The sequence below is a fragment of the Ochotona curzoniae genome, unplaced genomic scaffold (genome assembly GCF_017591425.1).
Source record: "Ochotona curzoniae isolate NIBS_2020 unplaced genomic scaffold, NIBS_Ocur_1.0 scaffold_2453, whole genome shotgun sequence".
In the NCBI taxonomy this organism is placed as follows: domain Eukaryota; kingdom Metazoa; phylum Chordata; class Mammalia; order Lagomorpha; family Ochotonidae; genus Ochotona; species Ochotona curzoniae.
Window position 1 is genome coordinate 29,621,165 of NW_024467094.1, and position 18,478 is coordinate 29,639,642.

At 41.4% G+C, this 18,478-nt stretch overlaps 1 protein-coding gene across 6 annotated transcripts in view; it reads right to left on the reverse strand.

Moving 5' to 3' along the window:
- NPEPPS (aminopeptidase puromycin sensitive) overlaps nt 1-18,478 on the reverse strand; it is a 78,762-nt gene that overhangs the window by 12,556 nt on the left and 47,728 nt on the right. For all 6 annotated transcript variants that reach the window (XM_041001721.1, XM_041001720.1, XM_041001723.1 and 3 more), the window contains 8 exons: nt 16,562-16,726; nt 15,647-15,751; nt 14,738-14,798; nt 13,540-13,649; nt 7,709-7,772; nt 5,932-6,071; nt 4,212-4,346; nt 2,539-2,758 (listed from right to left, as the gene is read on the reverse strand). In XM_041001721.1, coding sequence (XP_040857655.1) covers nt 2,539-2,758; nt 4,212-4,346; nt 5,932-6,071; nt 7,709-7,772; nt 13,540-13,649; nt 14,738-14,798; nt 15,647-15,751; nt 16,562-16,726 — 1,000 coding nt within the window. The remainder of the gene's footprint in view (nt 1-2,538; nt 2,759-4,211; nt 4,347-5,931; nt 6,072-7,708; nt 7,773-13,539; nt 13,650-14,737; nt 14,799-15,646; nt 15,752-16,561; nt 16,727-18,478) is intronic.

Consider the following 18,478-nt stretch of genomic DNA (forward strand, 5'->3'; position numbering starts at 1 on the left):
TGAAAGAAACCAGGCTACGCATTGCATGACTCTGCTTATATGAAACACCCAGAATAAGCAAACCCAGGAGATGGAGAGATTAGTGGCTCCTAGGGAACAGGAGCGACTACTAATGAGTACTGGGTTTCTTTTAAGGGCAAATAAATTGTGCTAGAAATAGACAGTGGTGATGGGTTACACACACAACTTTGTGAACAAAGTAAAAACCTTGAATTATGGACTTTAAAAAATAACTATAAATCTTATGGTGATTTACATCTAAAAACAATTAGAGAAATCTGATTGACTGCTACAGTGCAATGCACAAATAAAATGTAGTAAACTTCCATAACGAAATGTGCCTGGGAAGGCTGTGGAAGATTGCCTAAGTGCCTGGGCCCCTGTCAATCATGCAGGAGATCAGGAGGAAGCTCCTGGCTCCTGATTTCAGTCTGTCATAGCTCTGGTCATTGTAGTCATTCGGGGGCATGAACCACCTGGTGGAAGATTTGTCTCTCCTTCTTTCTCAGTAACTCTGCGTTTCAAATATCTAAATCTTAAGAAAACAAAGGAAAAACAGCAATAGAAATGAATTCACAAACTAAATGTAGTTCGACAACATTACGCCTAGTGAGAAAAGCCAAATGTAAGAACAGAACACAAAGCATATGATTTTATTTATACAAAGTACAAAACCTCTGACTTGAGTCTTTCTTCCAGTTATCTAAAGTCTGCCTTCTTTTCAGCATTTTCTTTTTAGCAACTCGTTTTAAACAGTGGTTTAAATGTCGTCTCAATTTCCCCTCCTTTCCTTTTCTGGTGCCGTCCACCACCACTCCCTAAATCTTGCTAAGGCAACAGTCAATCGTTCTCATTGACTTACAGCACCATCTGATGCAGCTCATCACTCTGCCTTGAAAATACTATTTCTTTTTAATTTTCATCTATATACTTGAGAAGCAGAGAGAGAAAATAAAGAGATAAGATATAGAAAAACAAAAACAAAACAACCCCACCCCCCCAACAAACTTCTATGTATTGATTAATTCCCCAAAGGCCTGCAACAGTCAAGGCCAGCTGGCCAAAGTCCAAAGAGCCAACCCTCTTCTCCCCAGCTGGTAGCAGGGACATGAGCACCAAAGCCGCTGCCTCCTGGGAAGCTGGAGCTGGAACTAACACAACCCTGGATTGGGACGCAGACATCTTTTACCTGTTGATGTACACACTAGGCTAAAAGTCTAACCCCTAAAATACTGTTTCTGAAAGACCTGGGACACCCTCCCTGTCCGATCCTAGGACCCTGTCCTCAGTTTTCTTTCATACCAGTCCTCAGGGGATCTCATTGACTTCATGGCTGGATCTACACACTCGTGACTCCCAACGCATGTGGTCAGTCTGGACTCTCAGCTGTGATACTCTCCACCCATATGTCTACACGACCTCAGACTTGATATGCTCAGAACCAAAGCATTGATTTTCTTTTGCAACCAAATCTGCTTTACAGCAGTTTTCTCTGTTTACATGGCAGCTCAATTCTTCCAGTTCTGTGCGCCAAAATGTGATGACTGCTTTCTATACACCACACAGCCAGTCCTGCGAAGTTTCAGTTCTACCTTCAACACCAACAGTGCAGAGGCTCTGCTTCCCATGCCTCTCTTCACTTTATTTATTCCAATCTGACCTCATCAGCCATTGTTATTCCTGCAACACTCAAGCAGGCCTCAGGACTTTTACACTTCCCCTCCCCATTCCTCCTCACAGTTTTCTCTTCGGCTCTGATGATGCTCAAATAACCCTGGCTAGTAACTGTTCTCCAGCTTTATTTTTCTTCTTGATATCTGCTGCTACCCAGAATGTTGCATATTAATTAGCTGTGTCTCCTACAGAGTATAGCCCACACGACAGAATGCGTTGCTAGCTGCCAACTCTGTCCCAGTTGCTAGAAGAGTGTCTGGCATACGCTAATGGCTTCAAAATTTGCTTAATCAATGAAAGAAAGACACAAAACTCTAGGTGTATGAGAGCCTATGGCTCTCATTTCAAAAAACTCCCAAATCAGGACTACAAATAGAAGGAAATGCTACCTTTAATTATTAGTAGATAGTGGAAAATAATTATGTTCAAAGCATCATTGCCAAATTTTAAATGACAGTAAAAAGAATTAATATGATTATAGTATTAATCATGGAGAGAATGCATGTCAAAAGCAAGTGACATTGAAAGAGAGCTGGGCCCATGTCTCCTAGAACCTTTAAAAGCGGTACACACGTGTCTCTTATTTATGGTAACAATACATAATAAAATCCAACATTTCTGTAGGCCTTTGCTGACTCAAAATGGGCCTTTAGAAGTCTGTCAAAGGATTTCATTTCCATCACTGTGCACAAGTCACATTTAGCAATGAACATGCATTACAGTGCCTATGCTGCTACTAAACCACCTCATTTCACTGTCTATTCTGCTTAGCTGAACATACAGTAACATCCAGTAGATACAGAGATGATACTAATGATACTGTTAACTTCCCACTGTTCTTTCCCCATGCATTGTAGTCATTACCTTCTCCAGGTTTGGGGTCCCAGCCCAGTCGCTCCCCTATAGGTGAAAAGACATCTTTCACAAACTCCTGGATTTCCTCATAGAAGTCTGTGTGGGACAAGAGAGTTGAGAGAATCCCCAGGTTACAGCTCAGGTCGCTCCATACAGTATAATTGGGCTCATTCACAAAAGCCTCCATGACTTTTAGAACCTCTACAGTGCTAATGATTCCAGCTCGAGCCTGGGATAGGAAAAAACATAAATTAACCTTGTCTTCAAACAAAACGAAAAAAAAAACAAAACAAAACCATAAACATTTTGGCATTGTCTATTGCTAGTAACCTTTGCTTTAAGGAATTAAGACTGTACATGCTCAGAATAATGTGGATTAAAAAACGCTATTTAGACAACATTCTTGATTTACTACTTTCTTGCTCTTTATAATAAAAAACTACTTAAAACACAATTACAGGAAAATACCACAATTAGGAAAAACAATAACAAATCAGCTTAACTTCCTATTTCTATTCAGTTTCAGGGGCCAAGGTTTTGTTTTTTGTGTTGAAAATTTTCAAGCTTCCAGAAAAGTTACAAAACTAGTTGGGGCTCCAGTTTCTGACAGGAGTTCTTTCAAAACTGGAATTGCAAATGGTGTCAGCTTAAGCTTCTCCTTTACTTCTTTCCAAATGAACACAGACTGAATGAAAGGCACTGCCAATTCGGAGTCCTTTCAGCACTGACAGCTCAGAGAAAGGACTTTGGTCACAGCGGCCAACAGCACAGACTGTCTTTCCTGAGACGGCCTGCCCGCAATGAGATCAGCAGAGGTGAGGACTGCTGCCTCAGTACTAATCAGTGATTATACAAAAGTGGAATCTAAAACCTGTGACTACACAGAGGAGGGAGAATTTCAAGTACAATTTAAAGAAATACCAGAAAGAATATCACAGTTAAAGATGTCCAGGGCCAGCATCCAAAACAGGCACAAATTACAGCCCTGGCTACTCCATTTTGCACCCAGCTGCCTACTAATGTGCCTGGGAGAGTGAAGGAGGATGGCACAAGTATTTGGGCCCGTGCACCAACGGGGGAGACGAGGATGAAGCTCCTAGCTAGGAACAGCCCTGGCTGCTGGAGAGTAAACCCACAGATGGAAGATTTCTCCCTCTGTCTGTCCTTTCTCTGTAACTCTGTCTTTCAAATAAATAGTCTTAAAACACAAACAAAAAAGACATCCAGAAGATACTTATGTTGCCACTATAAAGACAACACTACCACCTGCTGCTTTGAAAAAGCCAAATACAAATGTAACTGTAAAGCCAATGAGATAAAATCTGCATAAAAATGTCTAAAAGAAAATTCTACCTTTCTGAGCAAAGTACAATCACTACCTTAGAAAAACAAAATCGTTCTAAATGAATAAAAAATATTCAGTCTGGAAAGTTCTTCAAAGCTCACATCTATTGCTGCTTAGCATACACAACAGTTTAAATAAGGAAGGTAGCAAATGGAATTTGCTTCTGATACATTATATAACTTAATTTATAATGCTAAATTAATATTTGTTGTTCTAGTCACAAAAGTGTGTAACCTTGAAGAAGAATCATATTCTAATTATGTTTCAGATACTCCGGGAAAAACAAAACCCTGCAATCAACAAAATCCATTGTACTAGATAAAAGAGAGATTCTCACCAAGGAGAAGAGGTCATTTTGCAATCCAAGTCGATCCACAGGGGGCAGAGAAAGGTCACGAATGCCTGGTAATAAACTTTCCAGCATAGCAGAGCTGTACTGGGTCCGATAAAACCCAACTGTTCCCAGGTTTAACTGAAAAGATAGCCAAAGATACTGTTAAGCAGTTCCATTTGTTTTTTAAAATCAACTCTTCCTTTACGTAAAAGGAATTCTGGCTTTGATGAGGCATGCGTTGGAGAGAGAAACAACAAAGTTCATATATGTTAAATGAAAGAATCAAAACAAAAGAGCACATAAAGAATCAGTTCACAGAAATGAACAGAGGCAAAAGAAATGAGAAACTTGAAATGCAGGGGGGGAGCGGGGTGGGGCGGGCCAAGTGACAGTAAAAGGGAAATGACAAGGAGAGAAAAAATAAGGTAGATATGCTTTTATTTTTAATCTCAATGGTCAGTTTCAGGTTAAAAAAATAATTAATGTTTATAGAACAATTCAACAGTGGAATCTTTGAGAATGACTACATCCTTACAAAGACTGATCTACCACACTGGACTCCTTAGCAGAATAACAACTTCAGTTCCTAAATTTTAAAGAATTTTAAAGAATGTGGACCTAAAAGACAACTTCACTTATTTGGATAATTAATTCCTACAGCCCATTTACCAACGGTCAAAAATAATCTTTGAAAATATTTACATGCACATAGTTTAGTGGGAAAATAGCTACATCTGTAGTTTGCTATTTATATAGAAATTCTTAAAAATAATTATTTAATTTGAAAGGCAGGGCCATTAGGACAAAGCTGGTTGATTTTCCAAAGGGCCACAGTAGCCAGGTCCAGCCACGGCTAAAATCACCAGTCAGATACTCCCTGGGGTCTCCGACATGACCACCAGGGTCCCAAGTCCTCGCCTTGTTCTTGCCAAGTCCTAGCGGCTAAAGTTCTTGCCTTGAACAGGTCGGCATTCCATATGGGCTCTGGTTCTAATCCTGGCAGCCCCTGCTTCCCATGCTTCCTGCTTGTGGCCAGGGAAAGCAGTCGAGGACTGCCCAAAGCCTTGGGGCCCTGCACCTCCATGGGAGACCTTGTAGAGGTTCTGGGCTCCTGGCATTGGTTTGGCTCAGCTCTGGCTGTTGCGGCCACTCGGGGAGTAAACCAGTGGATGGAAGATCTTTCTGTCTGTCTCTCCTTTTCTCTGTAAATCTGCCTTTCCAATGAAAATAAATAAGTCTGGAAAAAAAAAAGTCCAAACCCAAAACCAAATCAGTCATCCCTGAAAAACACTCTGTAAGCAGTCTGTAAAATACCTACGAATGTGCAGAGGATAGGAAAATTGGGGTGGGGGGGGGATGACACTTACCAGCAATAAGTCTTTGAGTACTTAAAGTACTGGCTAAGCAATGTTACACTGGTATAACACAAACGGATCATTATGTACGTCTGATCTCACTTGCTCACAGCTGTGCATAGCCTGGCAACACTTTACTGGAGTTAACATGTCATTACATGACAGGGCAGTTGCAAGCTCAGAGACTACGAATGTTTTGGTTAATGTGTCTTCACATACAGCCTAGCATTATATTTTTCCTCCTGAGTTCTACAACTTTTTGTCTACCTAGCTCTTTCTCCCTGACCTACAAGGACAAAAGTGTAGAACAAGAAAGCAACGGAAATAAATCATTTCTTAAAAAATGGCTATGCCTTTTCTGGACTTACCTTCACCCACTGCTCAGGCTTTACATTTTTCAAAACCACACTCATTTCTGGCTTGTCCATTAGAATTTTTAGTTTGGCCTGGTTGGGATCTTCGCTAGTAGAAATTGTAATAGGAACCATCCACTGGGGACAATCTTCTCCTAAGTGGAAGAAGTTTCAGGAACACAAATAGTTATCAGTGCTAAGGAAGACATCATTTCTAACAAGATGTAAATAATGTAACAACAGAACAGCTTACCCAAAGAATCAGCCATGCAATGTTTTTAACTTGTTATTTTTTTTAACTTAGTTTTCATTTGTAGACCAATAGGGATATCAATGATTAAGAAAAATGCTCATCTAGGATTTCAAAACAGATTTGAACCTGCAATTCAGCCTAAGTACATAAACTGCTGGAAACACTGAAGGGATGATCATTTAAAAATTTTTTTTAAGTATTTATTTATTCAAGAGGCAGCAAGACAGATACAGAGGCAGTGAACAAGAAAGAGAGAGCGAGCGAGCGTGCGTGCGTGTGCCTTAGTGCAAGTTCCCATCTACTGTCTCGCTCCCTAACTGCCAACATGGCTGGGGCTAAAGCCAGGAGCCTGGAACACAATCCAGGGATCCAGCATGGTGGCATGGTCCACCTAGTTCTAAACTACTGCTGCCCTGGAGTCTGCATTTGCAGTAAGCAAATGTTGCATTCAAGTGAGAGACCTAAATGAACCCCCGGCATTGGTCTGTCCCAGTCCTCACCATAGTAGCCCATCAAGGGAGTGAATCAGTGGAGGGAAGATCTCTGTCTCCTCCCTACCCTATAACTCTTCCTTTCAAATAAATACATAAATTTTAAAGAACAATAACAACAAAAAAAAAACCCCAAAAATAGTTAAACAGTGACTTAATGGTCCTCACTACCCACTCTTAAAATTTTTCTTGTGTCATGACACAGAACTTTATACAGAAAAATAAAGAACATTTCAGAAGAAATTAAAATGTTCCTCTGTACATTTTTTCTTTAAAACAGTCCTCAACAGTTCTATATCTGAATTACTAATGCCTTATCATGTTGCATGCACTGAATGTGATCTATGTTACCAAGAAAAAAGGAGATACAGAGAGAAAGTTCTTCCATCCACTAGTTCACTCCCCAAGAGGCCGCAATGGCCAGAGCTAAGCCGATCCAATCTGAAGCAGGGATCCTGGAGCTTCTTCCAGGTCTGCCACGCGGGTGCAGGGTCCCAAGGCTTTGGGTAGTCCTCAACTGCTTTCTAAGGCCACAAGCAGGGAGAGCTGAATGGGAAGTGGAGCAGATGGGACACAAATTGGCAGGATTCTAGTGCATGCAAAGGGAGGATTTAGCCACTGAGCCATCATGCTGGGGCCATGATTGCTTCTGTTTCCAGCTTCCTACTAATGCACAATCTGCAAGGCAACGGGCAGAGTTAAGAACTGAGTTCTTGACACACAGATGGGAGAGCTGGATTAAGGTGCTCGTTCCTAGCTTCTGTCTGGATTGGCTCAGCCAAGCTCTTACCGTCATTTGGGGATAAATCCAGCATGCAGAGAAACTTATGTCTATCTGTCTTCCAAACAAAAATTTTTTAAAAAATTTTTAAATCTAAGAAAGTAACTAATTATATGTAGCATTTCATTCTGACTCTATTACAATTCCCTAGTTTTTATTTAATTCCCAAACTAAAAAAAAAAATGCTTATGTTTTCTTCTAGTTGAATCATTATAATTACAGCATTCAAATTCACTGGTCAGCTCCCACTTATAGCCATTCGCTTACCAACATATGGTCCACTGGCACAGAATTTTTTTTGAGACAACCTCAGTAATCTGTCATCTTCTACCTAAAAAAGAAAAGAAACAGTTGTTTTTGTAGGGGATGGAAAACAGCGATAGGATTTTTATGATAAAGTACACAGTGAACCAGTATAAGCAAATGTTTTGAGTAAATCCAATGCCATGGTCCAAAAGATATAGCATCACAAAATGGTAGGAAAATCACTATTTTCCATTTTGGCCTCAAACAACATTATAAGTAACTTTTGAAATCCATGCAATTTTTTCTCCCAGAGTACATAGTTTTCATAAACTTTCTTAAGACATCCTTTTTTGCTTGCTTGTTTTTTCAAAAATAAACCTTTCTGGGATACGAGGAAAAAAAATAAACCTTTAATTTCATTTCCTACAACTTGTAAGTGCCTATTGTATGCACCCAAATAGCAACAGATCCTAGACGCTTTAAAGTATTAGTTGTCACTGGTATATGCAACAGTAAATACTACTACAGAAAACTATATTCGTTTTTATCAAAAAAGGTCACGCCTTCAGTTTTCCACTTCTAAGAAGCAGGAATATAAGATCAGAACGTAGATTCAACATTCAGAATTCAAATTTTAGAATGCTTGAGAAACACGAGAGAACCATGTACCTTGTTTTCTCAAAGGATGAAATTTACAACGAAATGTACTAGCTCATGTGGGTTGGGGGTAGGGGCTGCAAATAACAAAGTCATAAGCCTTAATACTAAAAACAAGTGGTCCAAAAGTATTTGAATAACTCAAGAAGTAACAGAATAAGGTCACTCGGATCAAGTGTAAAACTGTGTCAATGAGTTTCACAGATAAACGGAATGCAAGAAATAGAAATGAAGAACTAAGAAAAAGTTGTATTAAGGAAGCAATGTCCAAGTTGATGCCCTAGAGAAATAACTTTTTTTTTTAAATTGATTTTTATTGCAAAGTCAGATATACAGGGAGAAAGAGAGACAGAGGACAATCCTCTTCCTGCTGATTCACTCCCCATGTGGCCACCATGGCTGAAGGTGAGCCGATCTGAAGCCAGGAGCTTCTTCTGGGTTTCCCATGCGGGTGCAGGGATGAGAAGTGGGGCTGCCAGGACATGAACTGGCGTCCACATGGGATTCTGGCACATGCAAGGTTAGGATTTTATCTATGAGGCTACTGCACTGGCCCTGAGAAATAATTTTTTAAAGTTTACTTCATTTTTTTGAAAGACAAAGTTACACAAAGAGGAAAAAGGAAGGGAGGGAGAGACAAAGAAGGAATTTCCACATACTGTTCACTCCCCATGAGACCACAAGAGCAGGGCTGAAGCCAGCAGCCAGGAGATTCTGCCTGGATGGTACAGGGGTCAAGGACTTGGGCCATCTTTAGCATTTTTCCTTGGTACAGTAGCAGGTACATTGAAAGTAGCAGGACAGGGCCTGGCGCGGTGGCGCAAGTAGTTAAAGGTCCTCGCCTTGCACGCCCGGGATCCCATATGGGCGCCGGTTCTAATCCCAGCAGCCCCGCTTCCCTTCCAGCTCCCTGCCTGTGGCCTGGGAAAGCAGTCGAGGACGGCCCAAAGCTTTGGGAACCTGCACCCGCGTGGGAGACCCGGAAGAGGCTCCTGGCTTCGGATCGGCATAGTATCGGCCCATTGCGCTCACTTGGGGAGTGAATCATCGGACGGAAGATCTTCCTCTCTGTCTCTCCTCTCTGTATATCTGCCTTTCCAATGAAAAAATAATAAAAAAATAAATCTTAGAATTACATTTGTTATTTAAAAAAAAAAAAAAAGAAAGTAGCAGGACAAAGCTTGGCACTGTGGCCTAGCGACTAAAGTCCTCGCCTTGAACCTGCCAGGATCCCATATGGGCACTGGTTCTAATCCCAGCAGCCCCACTTCCCATCCAGCTCCCTACTTGTAGCCTGGGAAAGCAGCCGAGGATCACCCAAAATTTTGGGACTTTACACCTGTGTGGGAGACCTGGAGGACGTTTCTGGCTCCTGGCTTCAGACTGGCACAGCACTGGCTGTTGTGGTCACTTGTGAATCACTGGATGGAAGATCTTCCTCTCTGTATATCTGACATTGTAATAAAAATAAATAAATCCTTAGGGAAAAAAAAAAGAAAGTAACAAGATGGAAAAGCTTACTGAACTTCAACAAGAGGAAGAAATGGGATATTATTGTTCTCGATTGATAAACGACTGTGCTCTTAAAAGTGTGCGGGATGCTCCCTGTGTGCCATCTGATATTTGAGTGTCCGGCTCTAAGTCCCAGCATCCCAACACAGTTCACTGTTAATGCACACTTTTGATAGCTCGAGAACCTGGGTCCACACTACCCATGTGCAAGAACCCAACTGAGCTCAGCATCTGGTCTAGCCTGGATGGTCTGTTGCCATTTGGGAAGTGAAAGAGTTGATGGAGGGATCTTTCTGTGATTGAAAAAAAGAAAGGCATGCTTTCTTTTTTTTTTTTTAAAGATTTATTTTTATTATTTTTTATTGGAAAGGCAGATATACAGAGAGGAGAGACAGAGAGGAAGATCTTCTGTCTGATGATTCACTCCCCAAGTGAGCGCAACGGCCGATGCTATGCCGATCCGAAGCCAGGAGCCTCTTCTGGGTCTCCCACCCGGGTGCAGGGTCCCGGGCCACAGGCAGGGAGCTGGAAGGGAAGCGGGGCTGCTGGGATTAGAACCTGCCCATATGGGATCCCGGGCGTGCAAGGCGAGGACCTTAACCACTGCGCCACCGCGCCAGGTCCGAAAGGCATGCTTTATAACTAAAGAAACAGCCACGATTCAAAATAACTATCATACGGCATGGTGGCCCTAGAGATGGCAGCTTAATTTCCCACAGGACCCAACTAGTTGTTCAACAGTTTTGAGGGAATAAAATTGGCAGAGATTAAAGAAATGTATTTGTAGTTAAGTATTCGTAAAAGAAACCAAAGAGAAAACTACTTATTAAAGTATATACATGGAGTGTCAAAGGGAAGTTCCATCAGTCATCAAAAAGAAGAGACTTCGGGCCCAGCACGGTGGCCTAACTGCTAAAGTCCTCGCCTTAAACACGCCAGGATCCCATATGGACGCTGGTTCCCATTCCGACAGCTCCACTTCCCAACCAGCTCCCTGCTTGTGCCCTGGGAAAGCAGTCGAGGATGGCTCAAAGCCTTGGGACCCTGCATTCGTGTGGGAGACCTGGAGGAAGTTCCTGGCTCCTGGCTTCGAATCAGTGCAGCTCTGGCCATTGCAGTCACTTGGGGAGTGAATCATCAGACGGAAAATCTTCCTCTCTGTATATCTGACTTTGCAATAAAAATAAATCTTAGAGAAAAACGAAAGAATAGACTTGTGCAGAAAGAGGACTAGAACAAAAATGAATGGAGAGTTGGAGGTAGGGGTGAGACTGTCCGAGCAGTTGCACTCACCATTCTTGGAAAGGCAGATATACAGAGAGAACAGACAGAAAAGATCATTCATCCACTGATTCATTCCTCCAATGGCTGCAATAGCAGGAGCTGAGCTGACCTGAAGCCAGGAACTTCCTTCCTCTGGGTCTCCCACATCACTACAAGGTTCCAAGGCTTTGGACCATACTGCACTGCTATCAGCAGGTCATAAGCAGGGAACTGGATGGGAAGTGGAGAGGCCAGGACACAAATTGGTGCCTATATGGGATGCTGGTGCTGACACATGGAAGATTACACACTTGAGCTATTGTGAGGGTCCGTGGGTGAGGTTTCTTACAGGCCTCGCCACCACTGCATTCCATCTCTCATCTCATGGAAAATTACGCACACATATTGTCTGATTCTGGAGCACATGTTGCAAGTCTGGGCCATCTCAGTTGCTGAATCTTGGGCAAAAATGGAGTGAAATGGATGAACAGAAAAGACAGCAAGCTCACCTAAGCCAGATTTTAGTACCTCATCAAAAGATGAAAATAAGGACAATTTGAGCAATAGTCTAGGCTAGGTTCTACAACATGCACCTATGTCTGTAGGTACACTGAAGCAAACAAGGGCATTTTTCCCCAGCCCAGACCCTCAAACAACCAACCATTCTTGTCCCCAATGCACTGATGTAATGCGACAGCAAGTAGCTGTGCACTTCCTCATATCCTTCTCACAATGGATTCAGGAGGAAAAACTGAAACTTTTATCTCTCTCTCCCAATCTGTGTCAGAACTGGAGGCCCTATGGGCTTGTAACGCGCCCCCCAACCACTGTACTAATATTTGGTGTTTTTATACCAAGCTTGATATCCTGCATTTTTTTTTTTTTAAGATTTATTTTATTTTTATTGGAAAGGCGGATCTACAGAGAGGAGAGACAGAGAGGAAGATCTTCCGTCCGATGATTCACTCCCCAGGTGGCCACAGCGGCTGGAGCTGAGCCAATCCGAAGCCAGGAGCCTCTTCCAGGTCTCCCACACAGGTGCAGGGTCCCAAGGCTTTGGGCTGTCCTCGACTGCCTTCCCAGGCCACAGGCAGGTAGCTGGAAGGGAAGCGGGGCTGCCAGGATTAGAACCGGCGCCCATATGGGATCCTGGGCATTCAAGGAGAGGACCTTAACCACTGAGCCATCGCGCCGGGCCCATCCTGCATTGTCTTTTCTGTAGCCAATCTAACTGAAAGTCGTCCAAAGCATTTTATTATAAAATCTAACAATGTTTAAAACTAAGATGTAGCTGTTACAGGCTGATGGTTAATTCTCAGTCCTCCTAGGGAATAATTTATTCTACAGTGCTCCTGTCTAAATTCAAGCAATGGTTTGGCTAATGAGTGTAATTAATAATGTTCAGATGCCATTGAGGCAACATTAGAAACCAACTTTGCTGATTATTTTATATAAGTGTTGCATTTTACCAAATACTTCTTCTCCATCTAATTAGACGATTACGTAGTTCTTCACTTGATGTTATTAATGCAGCAATTATGAGTCAGTACGCTGATTTTTTAAACATTAAGCCAACCTTGGATTGCTAAGAACAAGTGCCACTTGGTGACTTCAGAACTATGTCAACAATTTCACAGTCATTTGGCTAGGGACAGGATAAGCAGACAATGAGATGGCTCAAATTGGCTAATCCTCCTTGCAAGTGCCAGGATCCCATATGGGTGCCAGTTCTTGTCCCAGTTGCTCCATTTCCCATTCAGGAACCTGTTTATGACCTGTGATAGCAGTGGAAGATGGGCCAAAGCCTTGGAACCCTGAACACAAGTGGGAGACCCAGAAGCTCTAAGCTCCTGACTTCAGATAGTCTCAGCTCTAGCCATTGTAGCTATTTGGAGAGGGAACCAGCAGATGGAAGATCTTTCTATGTCTCCTCTCTGTAGATCTAACTTTCAAATAAAAATAATCTTCAAAAATAAAAATAATATCAATGGGTTCAGTGCGATAGCCTACTACCTAAATCCTCGCCAGGTAATCACCTGGATCCCACGTGGGCACTGGTTTGTATCCAATGCCCTTCCAGCTCCCTGTTTCCCTGAATCCATGCAGGAGACTCAGAAGAAGCTCCTGGCTCCTGCCTTCCGACTGACTTCAGCTCTGGCCATTGCAGTCACTTGGGGGGAGGGGGAGGGAGCCAGCAGACAGAAGATCTTTCTCTATGTCTCTATGTATCTGCTATTAAAAAAAATTCTTTAAAAAAAAAAAAACAAAAAACAAAATAACAAGGAGGGGAAATAATTGAAGTAAAGAGTACAAGGACCGGTTTAAATGTCAATAGAATATTGATAGCTAGAAAGCAAATCTGTGAACAGGGTACTGAATTTCATTTAATACAATATCAGACAAGTGGAAGAGATGTTTACCTGTTCAGCTTCCACATAAATGAGAGGGAAGCCCATCTGTTTGGTCCAGGTACTCATTACAGCCGCTATAGGCTTACCGCTGGCATTTTCTAAACTTTCCCAGAGATCCTCTAGAAGATAAACATAAGGATGATCTAAAATATTTATACTTTTATTTTTCTAATACACTAAAAATTTTATCGACTCTATTGCTGATTGTTTGGTTCTTTCAGCTTCCAGAAATAAGTGGGTAAAGTTACTTGATGCTCCTCTTGTCCCCAGTCCCCTTCAAATAAGTAAATCCTAAAATAAAAAGTGGTATTTTAAAATGTAATCATTTGATTTTATTTAAAAAATTACAAGTTACAATAAAGGTCAAACAAGTGCAAACAAAAGCCAACTAGAAATAAAGAAACAGAAACATATTCAAGATCACTGATGAACACAAACTTAAAACCACCTATTCAATGAGCTGAGGTGGAGAAATATTCATAAAGTCAAACATCATAGTATAAGGAAAAGCTAAATGAATATAATATATACTACAGTGGTGCAAGCATGGAGCAGAGACACTTGAACACTCCAAAGTAAGCATGGGCTTTCTTTAATAAAGTTGTTAGCTGTCATGAACTGTCATTAGAAACAGCAAAAAAGGACATTTTAAACAGAATAAATATTCTATGTATAAATAGGAAAGTATAAGACAGAAAATGGCAATAACAATGTGTGAAAAAAAATGAATGCTGTACAGCATGTGAATGGGAGTAAGACATGAGGCTGAAAAAGTAGGCAGACTGTGTATTTCAGAAGCATGTACTTTACTGTAAGGCAATGTAGCACTGTGAAAAGTTAGCAATTCATTTTAGAGACAATTTTAGTCAAAATGAGAGACGAAACTGAAGGGAGTGAAGCAAGGCAAGAAGTACTGAGTTAGTAACCAACTGAAGAATTCCCATGGAAAGATTATAAAGCATGAACAAGGGAAGGGCAGTAGGATAAACAGAGGGCCTGGGACTTCTAGCAGAGAACGAACAGCATCAACAATAACTGGAATATATTTGAAATGCCAAATATTTTTCATAGGAATGGTGTGAGTGTTATTCAAAGAACAGCCCAGGAACTAGCAGCACCAGATTTATCCAGAGTTTATTAGAAACATCCCATCTTGGATGGCATAACATTTTTTTCTTCCAATTTGATCTCAAGCTATTAAGATTACCTGTGGCAGCATTCTTTTGTTGGAACTTGGTTAAATACATGTTCATTCCTTTCTTAAAGTCCTGAGAAAACACAATTTTTAAATCCAATAGAGTCAGTATTCTTAAAATTTGTAGTACAATTGCATATTAGTAATAAAAACAAACAGAATTTAACCAAATCCTTAATATTAGATACACTGAAAAACATATGCCTGTCTGAATCCTACTGTCTTTAAGAATGCATACCTTTGTGCTGGTGCAATGATTCAACACGCTAATGCTTCACTTCAAGTGCTGGCATCCCACATGGACATTGTCCCATATGTTCCACTTCCCATTCAGTTCCCTGCTTGGAGTCTAAGAAAGCAGTGGAACATGGCCCAAAACCTTGGGACCCTGTACCCATGTGAGGGACCCAAAAGAAGCTCCAGGCTTCAGACTGGCTCAGCAAGAGCTGTTGTGGTCATTTGGGAAATGAACCAGTGGACAGAAGCTCTTTTGCTCCGTCCCTCTTTTCTGTAAATCTGCCATTCTAATAAGAATTAAAAAAAAAAAAAAAAAAAACACCAAAGAAAGAAAAGAAAACTACTATCTTGGGCTGAGGCATGTAGTACTGCCAATTGTTGGTTGGGAGCATCCAGGTTGCCAGTTGCAACCCAGACTGCGTGTGTGGGGGCAATGTTTTGTCTCTGAGGTTTCCCGAAGAGTTGCTGCTGCACATTCAGCCTGTCCATTTCCCTACTTCTTGAAGCTGCTCTATCTATGAAGAAGTCCATTAAGCTCTGATCTGCTGGAACATGCTGTTTATAGTTCTTAATGACCTATAAGGAATTCATGCACAGATTTCCCTGGGTGGGGCATTAAGAAATAAAGTGGCTAGATACAAAGATTGTACCATTCAAAAAGAGAGAGAAATAAATGACTTTTACCTTATCTCCAATATAATCATGTAGCATTCGAATGACAGATGCACCTTTACTATATGATATCGCATCAAATATCTCATCAACCTCAGACGGATGGCCAACACTGACCTGGCAGATAATGGGATTCAGTATTACAAGAAGAGGCAAACAGCTTCTAACACAAAATTACATGAAATGCTTTCTAGGAAAATTCTTCAAACTAGCTATTTTTCTGTGTCTAACTTAATTCAATGGTGATCCTCAAAGGAAGGCAGTAATTTATTAGCTAATTCTAATAAAGTGAAAGATGAAACATGTGCCCTGTCATCTCTTAGAGCCTGCCTTCCAGTCCCACCTGCTCTGCCAGAAGGCCAGTGACGACAGCTTTGTTTATCTGGGGTTAAGGTAGAACACAGAGATTTACACACACACACACACACACACACCTTAACTTCCTGTACTTAAAGCAATAGGTTACAGTTATTAGGCCTCAAGTGAAGTGTGTCCAAATAGAATCATTCTTCTAGTTCTCTGGCTGTGAAATTTATTCATATAAATAATTGAAATAAGAACAGGCTAAGCTAAGAGAACTAAAATATGCACAAAAACAGATAATGCCAAAAAAATATTTATGCCCAGAATTTTCCTTGAAACCTTTTAATGGAATCACAATGTAATGTGACAGATAGGATTTCATTTTCACTATTCAAAAGCAGAATGAATATTTATGGGTATAACAACTGCCTTTATAGAGACCAGATTTTTCATAGTGCCTACTTAAAAACTTATTACAATTTCAAGACTGGAAATATGAACTATAAAAAGTGAAATCACTCATGCCGTTTTATCTTTTCAGAGTCCCAAATATCCCTGCAACAAATTACTTATATTACTGAAAGTGTGAACAGTCATATGTCAATCATTGAGAGTGTGTCTCACTTCAATAGGATGGCTGTTATCTAAAGCATCCAGTTCCTGGGCCCGGGTATAATCTGCAGAAACAAACTGAGTCCAGATATCATACTCAGGGAAGCAGTGATCTACACACAGATACTCAATCCAGGATGCGAAGCCTTCATTTAACCAAAGATGAGTCCACCATTCCTAAAAACAAAAAACAAAAAAAAAAAAAAAAAGGGAGATACGGAAGAAAATGAGTGTTATTTTACTCACTTGAAAAACAAATCTCTTTCATCATATTCCAAAACGTTCAACCTAATGAGCAAAAATTCAATTTAAAGCATTTAGTAGAGAACTCACATTACTGGGGTAAAAAAAAAGACACACTTAAAAGAGATGTCAAGAACAGGCAAAATGGGATGGGTACTGTGGTATACTGGATTAAGCTGTTGCTTAGGGTATCTGCATCACACATTGTAATGCCTGGTTTGAGTCTTATCACTACACCTCCAACTCAAGTTCCTACCTATGGGACTGGAAGGAAGTGGATCATGGCACAATTACCTGGGTCCCTATGAACTATGTGGGAGACCCACATGGAGCTCCTGGCTTCTAACTGGCCAAACCTAAGTTGTTGTAGGTATTTAGGCAGTGAAAACATGAATGGAAGACACCTATAAACCTAACTATCTGGCTAATGAAACTTCTTTCCTAATATGTAAATAATTTCTCAAAAAAAGTTATGATGGTGACATTAGAATTACACCCAAGAGACATCTTGAAAACACTGCTAAGTAACTTCTCATCATCAAGAGTAGTAAAGGATAGGGATGGGTGGGAAATAATTCCAAACACGTAAAGGAAAGGAAAGCAGTGGTGAAAATATCGTGGTATGGGGACTGGCATGGTAACCTAGCAGTTAAAGTCGTCGATTCACATAAACCGTGATTCCATATGGGCGCAGGTTATTTATTTATTTTTTATTGCAAAGTCAGATATACAGAGGGGAAGTGAGACAAAGAGGAAGATCTGTCCAATGGCTCACTCCCCAAGTGGCCACAACAGCCAGAGCTGAGCCGATCAGAAGCCAGGGGCCCAGAAGCTTCTTCTGAGTCTCTCACATGGATACCAAGGCTTTGGGCCATCCTCAACTGCTTTCCCAGGCCATGAGCAGGGAGCTGGATGGGAAGCAAGTCTGCTGGGATTAGAATCAGCACCCATATGGGACCCCGGCATGTACAAGGTGAGGACCTCAGCCACAAGGCCATCGCGTCAGGGCCTAAAAATGAATCTTAAAATATATATAACACTGTATGGGGCCCAGTGCAATAGCTCAATGGTACAATGCTTGTTTTGCACACATCAGTATCCCATACAGGGATACTCCAGGATGTCTCCTGGCCTCTCCACTTCCCATCCAGTTCCCTGCTTGTGGCCTGTGAAAGGTGTAAAGGACAGCTCAAGGTCTTGGAGCCTGCACCCTTGTGAGAGGCACAGGAGAAACTTCTGGCTCCTAGCTTCAAATTGGCCTAGCTCTAGCCATTGCAGCTACCTGGGGAGTGAACCAGAGGACGGAAGATCTCTTTCTGTCTCTCATTTTCTCTGTAAATATGCCATCAAATAAAAGTAAGCAAATCTCTCTCTTTTTTAAGAAAAAGCAAAGAAAAGGAAAGGAAATATCACATGGAGTTTTGTTTTTTTTTTTTTTTACACTTCATTTTTATTGGAAAGGCGGATATACACAGGAGGAGAAACAGAGAAGAAGATCTTCCATCCGATGGTTCACTTCCCAAGCAGCCGCAACAGCTAGAGTTGAGCCAGCCCGAAGCCAGGAGCCAGGAACTCTTCTGGGTCTCCCATGCGGGTGCAGGGTCCCAAGGCTTTGGGCCGTCCTTGACTGCTTTCTCAGGCCACAAGCAGGGAGCTGGATGGCAAGTGGAGCTGGATGGGATTGGA